We start from the raw sequence: 14,570 nt of genomic DNA, 5'->3' as shown, positions 1-14,570 counted from the left end.
TCCTTTTCTTTTTTTCATTGACTTCAGTGAGGCTACTCATATGCTTAAACTTAACCATGTGCTTAAGTGTTATGCTGAATCAGAGCCATACGCTGGATCATAGACTCATAGAATATCAGGGTTGGAAGGGACCTCAGGAGGTCATCTAGTCTAACCCCCTGCTCAAAGCAGGACCGATCCCCCACTGAATCATCGCAGCCAGGGCTTTGTCAAGCCCTGGGTGGAATAAGAATGGCCATTGTGTCACTACTCCTGCGTGTTCTCAGAGCGTGATTCACTGCATAGCCCGAGGAGACCATGTGGGATAGCGTTGGGCAGGCAGTGTCATTTGGCCAGGTTTGGGTGATGCTGCTACCAGGCAATGCACACAGCTCAAAGCGGTGTCTTCTCCACTACGCCTGCTACAGGAGAGTTACATGACCTCCACCTCCAGGGTTATTCTCCAGGCTGAACCCCTCTAGTCCGGCACCCTCGGGACCTGACCGGTGCCTAAGCAGAGAATTGCCGAACCACGGGAGGCCAATACTGTAGCCAGCGGGTCTCTTTTTATTTGTATCTCGCCGAGGCGAAGAAACGGAACAACGCTTGCAACGCAGCCTCGCCAAGGCTTGCCGGCTGTCTTCATAACACCGTGTTAGTGGCGTTACACAATTGTATTGTGTTGGCACAAGGAAATAAGTAGATCAAAGCATAAAAACCAGAAAATGAAATCATGCCGGACCATGGATGTTGCCGGACCAGAGAGTGCCGGATTAGAGAGGGTTTTAAACTGTGTATTTCGCAGAGTAAAGCGGCGTGTAAATCAAAGGTAAGTTATTGTTCCTGATAAGACCTTCGCCATTGGCTTCCTTTTACTTTGGCCTCTGCCTCCCCCCTCCCCAGTTGCTTCAGGTTTGAATTAAATGCCTCTTTTGGAGATTGATTGTCCAACAGGGGGTAGCATGTCCCTTGGCTGCGTACGCCTGCTCCCATATTCTGTTCCGCGGGCTTTGAACGTCTAAGAGAAAGAAAGGCTCAAACTCTGGGGGAAGAGAGGGCAGAGGAGGGTTTATTAGGGTGCTAAAAACTCCACGTTCGGTGAGCAATACCCGGCACTCCTGGGTAAATACCTCTTTGCTACACATTGATCTGCTCCTGATGTCTTTTTTATTATTATTATTATTTTATTTTATTTTTTCACGTAAAGTAATCCCCCTTCCCTACCCCCCCGATTCAATTATAAAAGTGGGCAAACACCATGTTAAAATCCAATCCAGGATTCGATGATCCTGCCCAGGTTTTAGAAGCTCCCCCCCTTTGTAATGTGGTTGGATAAGTCTTCTGGTATTTCCTGCTGCAGCCTCCCTCAAACAGCTGTACAGCGTTCTAATGTAAATGCCTCTCTCCTCCGCGCTGTCTGTCGCCGCCGCCGCCGCTGCCGCCCCTCCGACTAGCACCGGGAAGGGGCAGCAGCTCCAGAGGCCGGCTAACGCGCGAACAGCCAGTGTGTTTTGACTGAAGGGGTTTAGGGCAAGGGGAGCAACAACTGCTCGGGAAAGGCAGGGGGCTGCTTGCCACTGACAGAGCACAGCCGTGCCTGGGAGAGACTTGGTGACGGTGACAGGTCGGAGGAGGGGGCAGGGGAAACGTGTCTGGCCCCACAGAAGGATCTTTACATCCAAGACCGGGGGAGGGAGGCTGGCAGCCACCGCCGAGCTGGGCATCATGTCAGACACCCGGTGGAGAGGTGTTCAGAGGAACTTTTTACTATGGTGAGGAGGAGGCAGTAAGGACATGGGAAATTTGCTCCACTGATCTCCAGCAGGATTTGGGGCAGGGGCTCTGTCGGCCTGAGCTGTCAGGGATTACGCGTTGAGAAGGTAAGGCATCCTTTCTGCTGGCCATAAATGTGTGTGTGTGTGTATTTGAGATAGCTGAGATTTCTTATGCCTTGTGAACGGGCAGATCTTCCCTCTCCCCACGAACAATACCCGTGCTGTTGAAGATAAGATTTTACAGTCTTGCCTCTCTTTTATTAATGCAGTAGTAATAACTGAATCCTGCCAATGCTAGCAGTTAAATCCTTGTGAACTCAACCTCACATCATTCAGAGTCTGCGCTTCTCGAAATGCACCCACACAATGGAGCATTCAGCAATCACTGGGATCTATTTCTTTGAAAATATGGGAATCCTTCCCAGGCAGAATATTAACATTTGCAAAGAAGCTTCAGGAATATTAATTTGTATAATACTTTACTTTTGAAATGCCTACCCATCCTTTGCATGGGGCACAGGTACAAATATTTAAGCTGCACTTCACAAAAATTCAATAGACCATAATAATAGCGCCCGTGTAGACAACATATAACATGCATCATGTATCCATTCCCCAGTGAATCAGACAAGAAATGCACCAATACTTGCTTTATGATGCCATTATCTTCACACATTAAATGAATGTTGCACTTGTTTTTCTGTGGCATTTTTGTCATTCATAGCAACATAGCATCACTGCTGTCTTTAAAAAAAAATAAAATGTCCACAGTTCCACACTTGCAATTAGAAGCCATACTTCTAAGAAAACACTTGGTGAAACTGAGGTTTCATTTCCTGTGGAGACTGACTTGTCATTCCTTACTCATGCAAAAATCCCCATTGAAATCACTAGGAATTTTGCCTGAGTTAAGATGTACAGAAAACAAAAGAAAACAAAATCTCATTGAAAGCTGGGACACTGTGTTAAGAAGAACATAATTACAGAACAACTCAGTCTTTTCTTTTTGTTTTAAATGAGATCTCATCTGACTGCACAATTACGTGGATTTGCTTTTGTTTTCATTCATATGCCAGAGAATATAATTGTTCTTAGAATCAGTACCCCATAGTGGTTCTATTTGTACAAACACGAAACCATGGAATTTTCCTGTTTATCCAGATCACAGTTTTGTTACATCCTAGGAAAGGCTGTGTTTGTGCTGAAGGGGAAATGTATACTAATTCTAGCTGTCACTTCTGTATATAAAAGAGAATAGTTTCCTTTCTGAATGAGTTTAACCTAAAGGTCCACTGTTACAATAGATCTTTATTTAAACTCCGGCTATTTATACCTTGTTCTCTGACAGCACAGCTTAGCTACCTACAAAATTATATCTATATATCTGTAAACAAGAGCTAAGGAGGCAATGTGAAATACATTAGAAGAGCTTGGAATGCTCAACTAGCAAAATAATCAAAAATCTTTAAGATCTGAAATGCATAGTGGCTAAATTTACTCATGCTTGTGAAATGGCTCACCAAGGCCAGCACATACAGAGCATATTACTGTTTTTAAAGTGCATTTGTTGCACTTTGGGATTTAGCAGTGGGAGCAGTGAAAAGTCAGAATACTGTAGTTCAACTCTTTCTCCAACAACTAATCAATCAGACACTCAGAGCACCTTTATACTAGAGCTAGAGGTGGATTTGAACAGACTGTCAGTTTTGGCAAAAGGAATTGAGACCTATTGTAAGTGACATAGTTTCCTTTCAAAATACATTATGTCTGGCTGGTGGGACCCATTTTCAATGCACTTCCTGTAATATGAAGGGTAGGTAGGTTATGTCTTTGATCCAAATACTTAAGCCTGTGATTAAGTTTAAACCCAGCATTAGTCCCAGTGAAGTAAATGGTCTTAAAGTTAAACATGTGTTTAATAGTTTGGAGGATCAGGACCTATATTTGTCAATTGCTTTGAAGACTAAAAGTGCTGTACAGAATAATCTGAAACTAGTAATAGAGATCAGTGTGGGACTAGCAAATCGCTAACCTTTACCATCAACACATTCATGTCACCCAACCCAAATTCAACACTCTGGCCCATTCATTTCACCCCAGAGGACAGGGCAGAAAGGAACAAAGCTGCAGAGGTTCACATAGTCACTATTTTCCCCTCTGTGGGATGCCCTTCCTCCCCGCATCTTTCTCCCTGACACACAAATTCGCAGAAGGCAAGGCCAGGCAATGGAGGAGGGAAGTGCCCGGTGGGGGGGAGCTGTCCTTTGAACCTTATTTCCCTCTCTCTCCACAGGTAGGCTTTTTCTCACCAAAAACCTGCAGACAGTTAATGCTGCCCAAAGCATTTCCCTATAGGCTTGGTGAAACTCTGACAGTGGTTCACAGATTGCACTGGGAGTGGGCAAACAATGGCAGCCACTCAGCCATTGTTGGTGAGAGGGACCCTGGAATGAAGGTGAAGGTGAAAGATAATATCTGAACTGGGTCATAAATCTGTGGGGTTTGCAATGTATTCCTGTCCCTTTGTTGGCTGGAAGCTACATCCCTGTGGTTCCTCTGCCCCACATGGACTGCAAGGATACGTTCTGTCTGATTCAGCAAAATAGGATTTAAACAGGCACCTTAATCTGGGTTTCATTTGGAAACTGGAGACCTCAGTCTTGTGTAAATGTACTGAGGTTATGGAATGATTTATTCAATGTGGGTTGCACAAACATAGCTGAGGGAAGGATTTGCTTCTGTATTCTTTTTATGGCCCCTACGTTTAATTTCCATATGTTTTATTGCAACATTGAATCATGAGCTGAGTGGGAGAGAGGAACAGAATTTCAGTTTCTATTACTAGGCTGTGTGTTTAACAAGGCGCGTTACTGGACAGAGCATAAGAGAGGATGAGTCTCTCTGAAGAGCCCCGGAAAAGCTTTTATGGTTTGGAATCTGCAATACCTTCAGGTTAATGCCACATTCTGCCCCTGAATATACCCAGGGGGATCTTTTTGAAATCAGTAGTACCTGCATTCCAGGATAGAATTTAGTCCTGCTTATTTTATATTATGCTACAGTATTTACTCAGTCTGATTTAGCGTTCAACTGACTCATTGTCTAGGGGATCCATTCATTGCCCATTCAAGTCAATGAAAAGGCTCCCATCAGCTTCCGTGGCTATTGGACCAGGCCCTCACTCTTCTAGGGCAACTAGGAGGCAGCACAAATTAAGCCGCTACCAAGTATCCTGGGCATGGTGCTTACCTGCTTCTGATTTACCAAGCCAGTAGAAAGCTATTCCAGCCACCGTATCTGCAATTTATAGTCACTTTGTTAAAGGGCAAGAAGCCTAATTTGGGGTTTTCTTCATTAGTGTTACCTCTCTGCCTTGTGTGCATTATCACAGGATTTGCTCAGTGAAAACTGCTGTTTTTCATGGCTCCGCTTTCTGTGGCAAGATGTCTCTTGCAGCACATTTCAGGTGTGCACACATTCCTGCAGTGGTTACTAAGGAGATTGTAAAGGAAAACAAGATACATCTTAAGAAAGGGCAGCTGGCAATCAGAATGTGTCCTTTTGGAAAGGAATTACAGTGGCCTGTTTTACCCTCATGTCTCGAACTGCGGCTGTTCTTACGCATGGCTGGTGCTCTCCAGACTGCCTGTGCTGGGATTTGCATTGTGCTTTCCAGAATGCATGACTCCCGACACTGAGCACACTGCTACAAGAAGCGACTAGGGGTGAAGCTGGTAGTAATTTTTATGGAGCAATGTGGTTGCTGTGTACCTAACTGGCCTCTCGACACTCCTCTAGATTTTTGTGTGAAAGTCAGAGGACAAACCTGGCTCAGAATGGTATGGCTAAATTTCACCCTCTTCTCAGCACACTCTGGGCAGCTGTTGACCTTAAGTTCCTTAGCACTTAAGGAACAGTGCTCAGCACCTCCAAACTTTTCCACGTTCTGTCTCTTGCTCTGTAGGATGAGCTCCTAAATTGTAGACCCCAGAGAACAAACAAAGTTCCACTAAGCAGAAATGCCTGCTGCCTTGATTTTGTCATCTTGGTGTCCACTTTATAAACATTCCTAATTCTCGCTTCTGAATCTCTGTTAATCAGTTACTCTCTTGAAGTACACTTTTCCTGACTGCAAAGTTTATTACCCACATTCTGCTGCCATGATGATAATTTGACACATTTTAGCATACTGTAAATTTCCAGCCAGCATTCTGACAAGGCTGTTTCAAACATTTCCGTCAGCTGCCACTTTGCAGATGGCAGGAGCCAAAAAAGATCTATGGATGCAACATTTTTTTCCTTCCTGCCCAGCTTCCAAGTGAGAGAACATGCAAACAAAAAATCCTGAAATAACATATCCAGACTTAGAATGCTTCATTAAAGATGGATCCAGGGATCGAGACTTTATATCAGTTATTCCCACATACTGTCTAAAGGCCTTTTATAGTACGTGTATTTGGATCCAGATACTGTGTGTGCAGGTATCTGTGTAACATAAGGAAACTGGGTGATTAAGAAGGAATAGTCTGCAGAATTTGTAGCATCTGACTGATATGTTTGTTAATGTTGCCTCTACATGACTTCAGGCCTTCATAAGGATGAAAGAGGATTTTTCCAAGCCAGAATTGCCAGGCTACTTGTTTAATTAGCAAGGTGGATAAAGATAAACTAAAAGGTACCCATTGTTCTGGAGACCGAGCCTTCCCTTTGGAGTGCTCTGAAATCTCAGATTATTTGTGTTATGTTTGTATAGCTATAGTGGAGGTTGTGTCAATATTTCCATTGTACTCCCTTTGGTTTGTGGGCTTTGTAATGTGGAGACAAAACTTTGCTCTGGACTGAAAACTAACACGTACAAAGTCTTAGCTTGGGATTCTTTTTTTTTTTTTTTCAGTTATAAAATATAATGTTCATGGTACAGCACCTTTGATGGGAGCAAGTTGTTCTTATGCAGTTTTTCGCTCTCTAAGATATGAGAATCTCTTGTAATTCTTTGCTATGAGCCAAGATCAATAACGTTTTCTTGGTGCTTAAAGCAGCCTTCTCAATGTTTATGAAATATATTCAAAACAAAACTCTGCCCTTTTGTAAATCAACTCTAGTGTAGTGACAGTTTTGCAGCAATTCAGTTTCCATTTGAACGATATAGTATCTGTGTTACTGAGTAAAAGTAACACACTGCAATCAGCCCTGGAATGGGAGTGTTAAGATTGGAAATACTATGTAGCCTTAATTAGCATCGACTATCACTGGTACACTTATGGAGCTCAGTATTGATTAATTAAACAGGAAAAATCAAATACATTTACTATAAAAATCCCCCCAAAGAAATCATAGTAATTCAATTATTTGTGTGCTGTTAGTGCCTAGAAGTCCAAACTGAGATTCGGACCCCGTTGTACAAGGAGATGTATGTACGCACAGTGAGGCTATGTCTCCACTACCACTTATGTCAGTGTAGCTTATGTTGCTCAGGGGTGTGAACAAGCCACCCCCACCCCCAGAGCAACATAAGTTACACCAACCTAAGCACTGGTGTGGACAGCGCTATGTTGGCAGGAGAGCTTCTCCCATCAGCATACCTGCTGCCACTTGTTGGGGATAGATTAAGTCAATGGGAGAGCTCTCTTCTGTCAGCTTAAAACGGTTACACTAGTGAACTTTCAGCGGCACAGAGCTGTAAGCTCTCTAGTGTGGCTATAGCCTAAGAGACAATCTCTGTCCTGAAGAGCATACAGTCAAACAGACTAAGGGTAGCAAAAAGGAAGGATTATTATCTTTATTTTACAAGATGGGGAACAGAGCCACAGAAGAATTTAAATGACTTGCCCTAGGTCACACAGGAAGCATGGTGCAAAACCGGGAGCTGAATTCAGATCTCTGGAGTCCCAATCAATTGCCTTAACCATAAAACCATCCTTCTTCAATTAACTCTTCCCTTAATTAGTACCCTCCTCCCCAAATAAAGATACAACAGGTGGTAACTGTCTGCACAACTTCTGCATCAGAAGAGTCCTTGATGCAGAATGTGGCTAAAAGCAGCCATTTTTTTTTGTATAGCTATAGTGGAGGTTGTGTGGTTTTGAGGAATGCATGTAAATAAAATCCTGAGATAACAATCTGAATGCTGTTAGCTGATTATTTTTTCAAATTGAAAGTCAAGATTAATCTAAAAATATTTTTACACCCACGCTAACGCAGTACCAGTAGAAGCTCCGGTAGCTGCTGGGGTTTTTTTCAGTGCTACAAAGAGGTCGTGATTTTTGTTAGTTGTAGGTGAGTGCCAGTGAGAGCACACCAAAAAATAAAAATAAAAATAAAAAAATCAGAAGCCAGTGTGGCAGCTGTTCAGCTCATTTGCTCTTTTCTTTGATTGTAATGACACAGTCCTCTAGTCTGTTGGTAAACAATTTACACGTCTCCTTCACTAGGGTTAGGGAACTCTGCTGTACAGCATGGTGTGGCTAGCTATTAGTCATTATGGGAAATCTTGGCAAAATAGAAGGAACAATTTCTCCCTGTCTTGAAAATTGTCTGGCACATACCCTGAATAATTTTTTTAAGGCAGCGGGATGTGACTCTAAGGAGCCAAGGCTTTTTAACATCTTTGCAAATGTGTTGCTATTCACTGAGGAAAGGCTGCTGAATGATCCACAAAATCCCTGGAAGTCTGATGTGAAATTACCACTGGAATTACTACTGGACTAGTGGGTTCATTTTGATAAGCTCCTGGCACAAGCACAAGTAGAACAGATTTACATTTTATAAGATGAATCTCTCAGCTTTCTCTTGCCACGTTGCTTTAAAAGGAAACCCCACACTGTATTGTAAGTCTGTAACTGATATTAAGAACCTTTCCCCCTCTTCGTCACTGTAGGAAAAAAAGTTTGTGACCTTTTTATTTTATATGTGGATTTCTTCTGATTCTGTGGCCTTTTTCTTTTATATGTGAGTCAAAGTCAATTCAGCTTTGAACAACATTAGCTTTAAAAAAAATTCTCATAAAGGGGAAAATCCTTACTTAGGTTAAGAAGGCGTTCTCCAAACAGTGAATTCATCTCATTCGGGTTGGAGCATTAGCAGGCCAGGCCAATAATTTGAGCTGCATTCCAAACAGATTTCTACTATTGTCAGTCCAGAGAGGGACATAGGTGTTTGGGGTCGGAAAAGTAAAATATTTGTGTTTGCGATTCTGTTTATAATGGACCAGTTTTCCTGCCTGATGTAAATCCAGTTAACTTGGCCCAGTGTATCTGTTTTACACTATTTATAATGCGCCTCATGATGGAGAAGAGACAGAATAAATAAATAAATTTATTAGTCTCTAAGGTGCCACAATTACTCCTTTTTTTTTTTTTTGAGAATAATGACTGCCGATCAGATGAGGGGAGAGATTGTGCAACTGTTCCAATTTTGCCCTTTCTATGACCAGGTACATCTTCATGAGGGAGTATAAAGTAGGTAGGGACTAGATGAGAAAAGCAAGTGAGCAACGCTGTAAATACAACAAACGGACGGTGTGACTCAAGCAGTTTTACCAAAATAATCCCCGCAGTGCTTGAAATTTCCCTTCCCAGAAAAGCACAATATGTTGTTCTCTGCTATAAAGCTGTCCTCAAGTGATTGCATTGTGTTAACGTGCATCTCGTTGTTATCTACAAGACACATAGTTAATAAAGAGCTGCTGCTAATTATTGGTAATGTTCTCTCAAGTGTTGAACAATGGTAGCAATAAGGACATTTCCTCTTATGACCGGTATCAACGTACTGTGTCAAAAATGATATTTCCAATAGCACTTCAAATATTACAAGCCAATGTTTTATTTCTTTATGAAAACACCAAATCACCATGTTTCAGAGTGTCACTTGGATAGCTGCTTCCAGGCAAATTATCACTTTTTCCCATAGTGCTGTCAAGTTACTTGCTTTAAAGATGGGCTGGGCTTCTGGGAAAGTTCTCATTTTGGGATTTTCACAGCCTTCTGTGGTGCAAAACCAACTAGCGCGGAGTCCAGTCTTACAAATCCTACTCACATGGAATGTCTCATTGACTTTAATGGGCTTTCTTCCCTAAGGAGGGACTACAAATGTGAGTAAAGGTTTGCAGGACCTTTGAGCCCTTATAGTTTAATATCATGCAGTTAACTGGCATACAAACATATTATATATATATACATCCCCCTCTTGGCTTCTCTGTTTCACTGATGATACTGTGGGTCAAATCCTGGCCATTGACTTTAGTGGAGCCAGGATATCACCCTGTATCTTTTGAAGGAAAACCACATTAACACCACATCATTAGTCTGAAATTGCTCATACTGCAAAGATACACATTTTTATTTGTAGCCAAATTTGAATCCTTTCTTCAGTTAAGTGCTTTGGAGGATAGGATTAAAATTCAAAATGATCTGGACAAACTGGAGAAATTGTCTGAAGTAAATAGGATGAAATTCAATAAGGACAAATGCAAAGTACTCCATTTAGGAAGAAACAATCAGTTGCACACATACAAAATGGGAAATGACTGCCTAGAAAGGAGTACTGCCGAAAGGGATCTGGGGGTCATGGTGGATCACAAGCTAAATATGAGTCAACAGTGTAACACTGTTGCAAAAAAAGCAAACATCATTCTGGGATGTATTAGCAGGAGTATTGTAAGCAAGACATGAGAAGTAATTCTTCCTCTCTACTCCATGCTGATTAGACCTCAACTGGCGTATTGTGTCCAGTTCTGAGTGCCACATTTCAGGAAAGATGTGGACAAATTGGAGAAAGTCTAGAGATGAGCAACAAAAATGATTAAAGGTCTAGAAAACATAAACTGTGAGGGAAGATTGAAAAAATTGGGTTTGTTTAATCTGGAGAAGAGAAGACTGAGAGTGGACATGATAACAGTTTTCAGGTACATAAAAGGTTGTTACAAGGAGGAGGGAGAAGAATTGTTCTTCTTTACCTCTGAGGATAGGACAAGAAGCAATGGGCTTAAATTGCAGCAAGGGCGGTTTAGGTTGGACATTAGGAAAAACTTCCTAACTGTCAGGGTGGTGAAGCACTGGAATAAATTGCCTAGGGAGGTTGTGGAATCCCCATCACTGGAGCTGTTTAAGAGCAGGTTGGACAAACACCTGTCAGGGATGGTCTAGATATTACTTAGTCCTGCCTTGAGTGCAGGGGACTGGACTAGACGACCTCTCGGGGTCCCTTCCAGTTCTATGATTCTGTGAAAAGGGGGAAACTTAACTGAGGTCAATGTGCGCAAATGCAAGTGAGATGAAAATTGCCTTCTAACAGCTGTCTCGGTGTCGGAACTGAAGCCTTCTTAGCTATATGTGCGGAACATTGTGCTGCTATTCTCTAGTTATCCCTTGGACATGTAACATTAAATTCAGAAATAGAATTTAAACCTCCTCCATGCTAACGTCTGAGCTGTCTACTCACTGAGCGGAAACAAGAAAAGAAAGGTCACTCTATTAAATACGTAGGCCCATTTTCAAGTGACAGGGTTTAAGAGAGGTAAAGTAGTAGCTCTGGAAAGGAAAGAGTTTCCTTTTCTAAGCACTTTTAATTTGCCATAATTATATTAAGTACTAAATTGAGAGGGCCTTTTCCGTGATGAGGGTAATGAATAGTTGTGCTGTATTACTGTAGCCAAGGCTGGAAAAGGAAGCTTTTCTCCAACTGTGAAAGCATATATGGACCAGTGTGGGACTTCATAGTGTAGTTTCCCCATTAATAAACTGCAACACTGATTCCCAAAAGATATCTCATCACTTTTAAAACTTTGTGCTCTGCCCTAGGGAAGTGGCAGTTTTTAAAGGGAAATCACCAGGCACTCAAAGTGAAAATGGCTTTGGAAATAGGTCTAAAGGGCTAGATTATACCTTCAGGCGCAGCCCAGAAGCAGGGGTGCTGCATGTGCAGTGCTGTCCTCGGAATAGCTTCAGGAGGCACTTTGCCTCAGAGAGGCATCTCTGAGGCTCAGTTCCCTCCCTTCTTCCCCTTTGCTCCAGGGGAAGCTGTACTTTGCTGTTGAAAGTTACAACACCTTGACCCCCTATTCCAGCACAGCTGGTGGTATAGCCTTGGCTCCATTCATTTCTCTTCTCCCACACACCCGGTCCCCAACCATCTGCTTTGTCAGGGAAAATCGGTAGGCACTGCACGCCTGTGTACCTGAACGCAAGGTCCAGGTAACTTACGAAGAGATGTAGGGGGAGTAAGAACCCCACCCATCCTTTATTGCCTTGAGTGGATGCATAATCCAAATAGCAATTTAGACCACAACTGTATTTTTTAAAAATCACAGGTTATTGCATCCCAAATACACTTTCTTATTTCATGTTTAGAATAAATGGCAGGAACTCAGTTCTAAGTTTTTGATGTAGGAACTGCTGCAAGTGCAGCCCAGTTCTTCATGTTGTTAAAAATGATTACTTGGGGGAGAAATTTCATTCAGCCCTTTTTGAGCTTAAGTAGTCATTGGGAGCATATGGATTGCTCCTCTGTCTATCAACCTTTGATACTTCTAGTGTGCAGAGCACCACAATGTCTAGTCTCTGCTTTATTACAATGTTCTCCACGTCCATTCACTACTTGGCTTCTCTGCTGGGACTGCCATTGAATTGATCCATGGTGATTTTCATGATATGGACACTAGTTTTCTAGGAATTATACTCAGGACACTCCCTTATTTCACACAGACTACCACCAGACTGGATTCGAATCGGTCACCTAGAGGTTAAAGGCTCAGTAGTGCATTACTAATCTGCTGAGCATTCCAGTTCCCAGCCTAACAAAGTTTAAGCAATATAAGTCTTCTCACCTAATTACTATGAAGTCCACATTGGCCCTGGATGAACTTCAAAAGGCTCAGAGGTTCAGTTCAGATCAGCATCAGAAGTTCGTATCTTTGTCCCAAATTCTCTGGCCTGCAATATTTGTATGGAAAGCTTGTAGTCATATGCTTGTCTCTGATACTTCTGGGATCTGCTTCTAGATGGGTTGGAAATATCCCAAGAATAGTCTTCCTCACCATATTTTGGTAGATGTGGTCCTAGATAGAGTGAAGAGGGTAAGCCAGCAGCCTTAGGTTCAGAAGATCTGTTTTCAGTTCCTGGCTGTGCCACAGGCTTCCTCTGTGACCTTGGACAAATCATTTCCTCTTTCTATGCCTCAGTTCCCCATTTAAAGAAAATATAAACCAGCTTTATCTCACTTGGGTATTGTGAGATTAAATCCACAAATACCCTGAGAGATGCTCAGATATTGTGGTATTGGAAAGGCCGGGGTCATATATATAAACCTAAATTGGATTAGAGGTATTTGCAATTTAAAAGTAAGGAGGAAAAACAAGTTGTTCAAATGTTTTGTTGGGTTGTTGACTTTCAGTGGTTTGTTGTGTGGACTGAGTGAAAGCTCAGGACTCCTCTTTTACAGCTGATTCATCCATCCTTAGTCTGTTCAATATATTCACATCACAATACACTTGTTTGCTCTCTCTCTATAAAGCCAGTGATAAAATCGTCAGATGATATTCTTGTCTTTCTGTTAACCTTGTGAGTAAAAACTAAATGGAGAATTAAATAAATACATTTCAAACTAGCTTTTATAACATTTCTTTAATGAGTTGAGGTGTAATTATAAATATATCTGGTGCCCTCAGGAGACCGAGAATTGTATTCTAGAGTGGTTCATGGACAATTCTAGTGCTGTCTGTAGACATATGGGTGACTGATTCTATGCTCGGTACACTGCAGATGAGACACTCAATACTGTAAATAACAATACCATTTATTACGAAGCACTGGAATGCATCATAGAAAATGAAACAATAAAAAAGTTTAAAAGCCATTTTGCTGTGACATTTTTAAATGGAACAATTCAACAGAGGTAGTGGCGAATACATGCAGTGTTACAGGGCTAGGGATGTTCAGCCATTTCAACAGTACTACCTCCTCATCACCGAGTGCTTTATCAGTTGTTTTGCAATGAGTTATATGCACCGCTTTCATTGTGCCTGAGAATGGAGTTGTTAGAGCTCAGGAGTGTACTCTAGTTATGTGCATTCCTTGTAAATGAATGAGAACCAATAGAAAGGCTAGAACTCCCATATTTGAACTGGTGTTTCTCAAAAGACGTGTAATATCATAGCTTTTAAAACCGGAAGAGGCTATTACGATCATCTTGTTTGACTGCCTCATAACACAGGCCATAGAATTTCACCCAGCATGTCCTGCGTAAAACTCAACAACTTGTGGTTGAACTAAACCATCTATTTTAGGAACACATCCTACCTTAATGTAAAGACTTCAAGTGATAGTGGATCTGCCACATCCCATGATAATCTGTTCCAGTGGTTAATTATCCTCACTATTAAAAATTTGCACGTTATTTCCAGTTTGGCCTTTTCTAGCTTTAATTTTCAGCCACGGGATATTTCACTACTAGTTTAAAGAGCCCACTACTATCTGACAACTTTTCCCTGTGTATGTGCTTATAGACCATGATCATGTTGCCTGTTAACATTCTGTTCAATAAGCTAAATAGGTTGAACTCTTTAAGTCTTTCCCTGTACAGTGTTTCACAGATCTTGAATTATTCTTGTAGCTTTTCTCTGAGCCCTCTCCAATTTTTCAGTATTGTCTTTAAAGGGTGAACATCACACAATATTTTGGCCATGGTCTTGTCAATGCCACACATCGAGGTAATATCATCTCCTTATTCCTGCTCCGTATTCTCCCATGTATGCATCCAAGGATTGTGTTATCTCTTTTTATCCATGGTATCATATGAGGAGCTCCAGTTCAGTTGTTTATC

At 41.8% G+C, this 14,570-nt stretch overlaps 1 protein-coding gene across 4 annotated transcripts in view; it reads left to right on the top strand.

The window, feature by feature from the left end:
• The first annotated feature begins 323 nt into the window (after positions 1–323).
• Positions 324–14,570, top strand: part of OSBPL5 (oxysterol binding protein like 5) — a 219,860-nt gene continuing 205,613 nt past the window's right edge. For 2 of the 4 annotated variants that reach the window (XM_043548818.1, XM_043548817.1), the window contains exon 1: positions 324–808. In XM_043548818.1, the coding sequence (XP_043404753.1) occupies positions 713–808 (96 nt within the window). In that variant the 5' untranslated portion in view covers positions 324–712. Of the gene's footprint in view, positions 809–1,349; positions 1,860–14,570 lie in introns of those variants that run through there. The other 2 variants (XM_043548816.1, XM_043548825.1) reach the window with 2 other exon arrangements.

This window comes from Chelonia mydas, chromosome 6 (genome assembly GCF_015237465.2).
Source record: "Chelonia mydas isolate rCheMyd1 chromosome 6, rCheMyd1.pri.v2, whole genome shotgun sequence".
NCBI classification, from domain to species: Eukaryota; Metazoa; Chordata; order Testudines; family Cheloniidae; genus Chelonia; species Chelonia mydas.
Note: the sequence above shows the minus strand (reverse complement) of the source record. Positions and strands in the feature narration are given on the sequence as shown.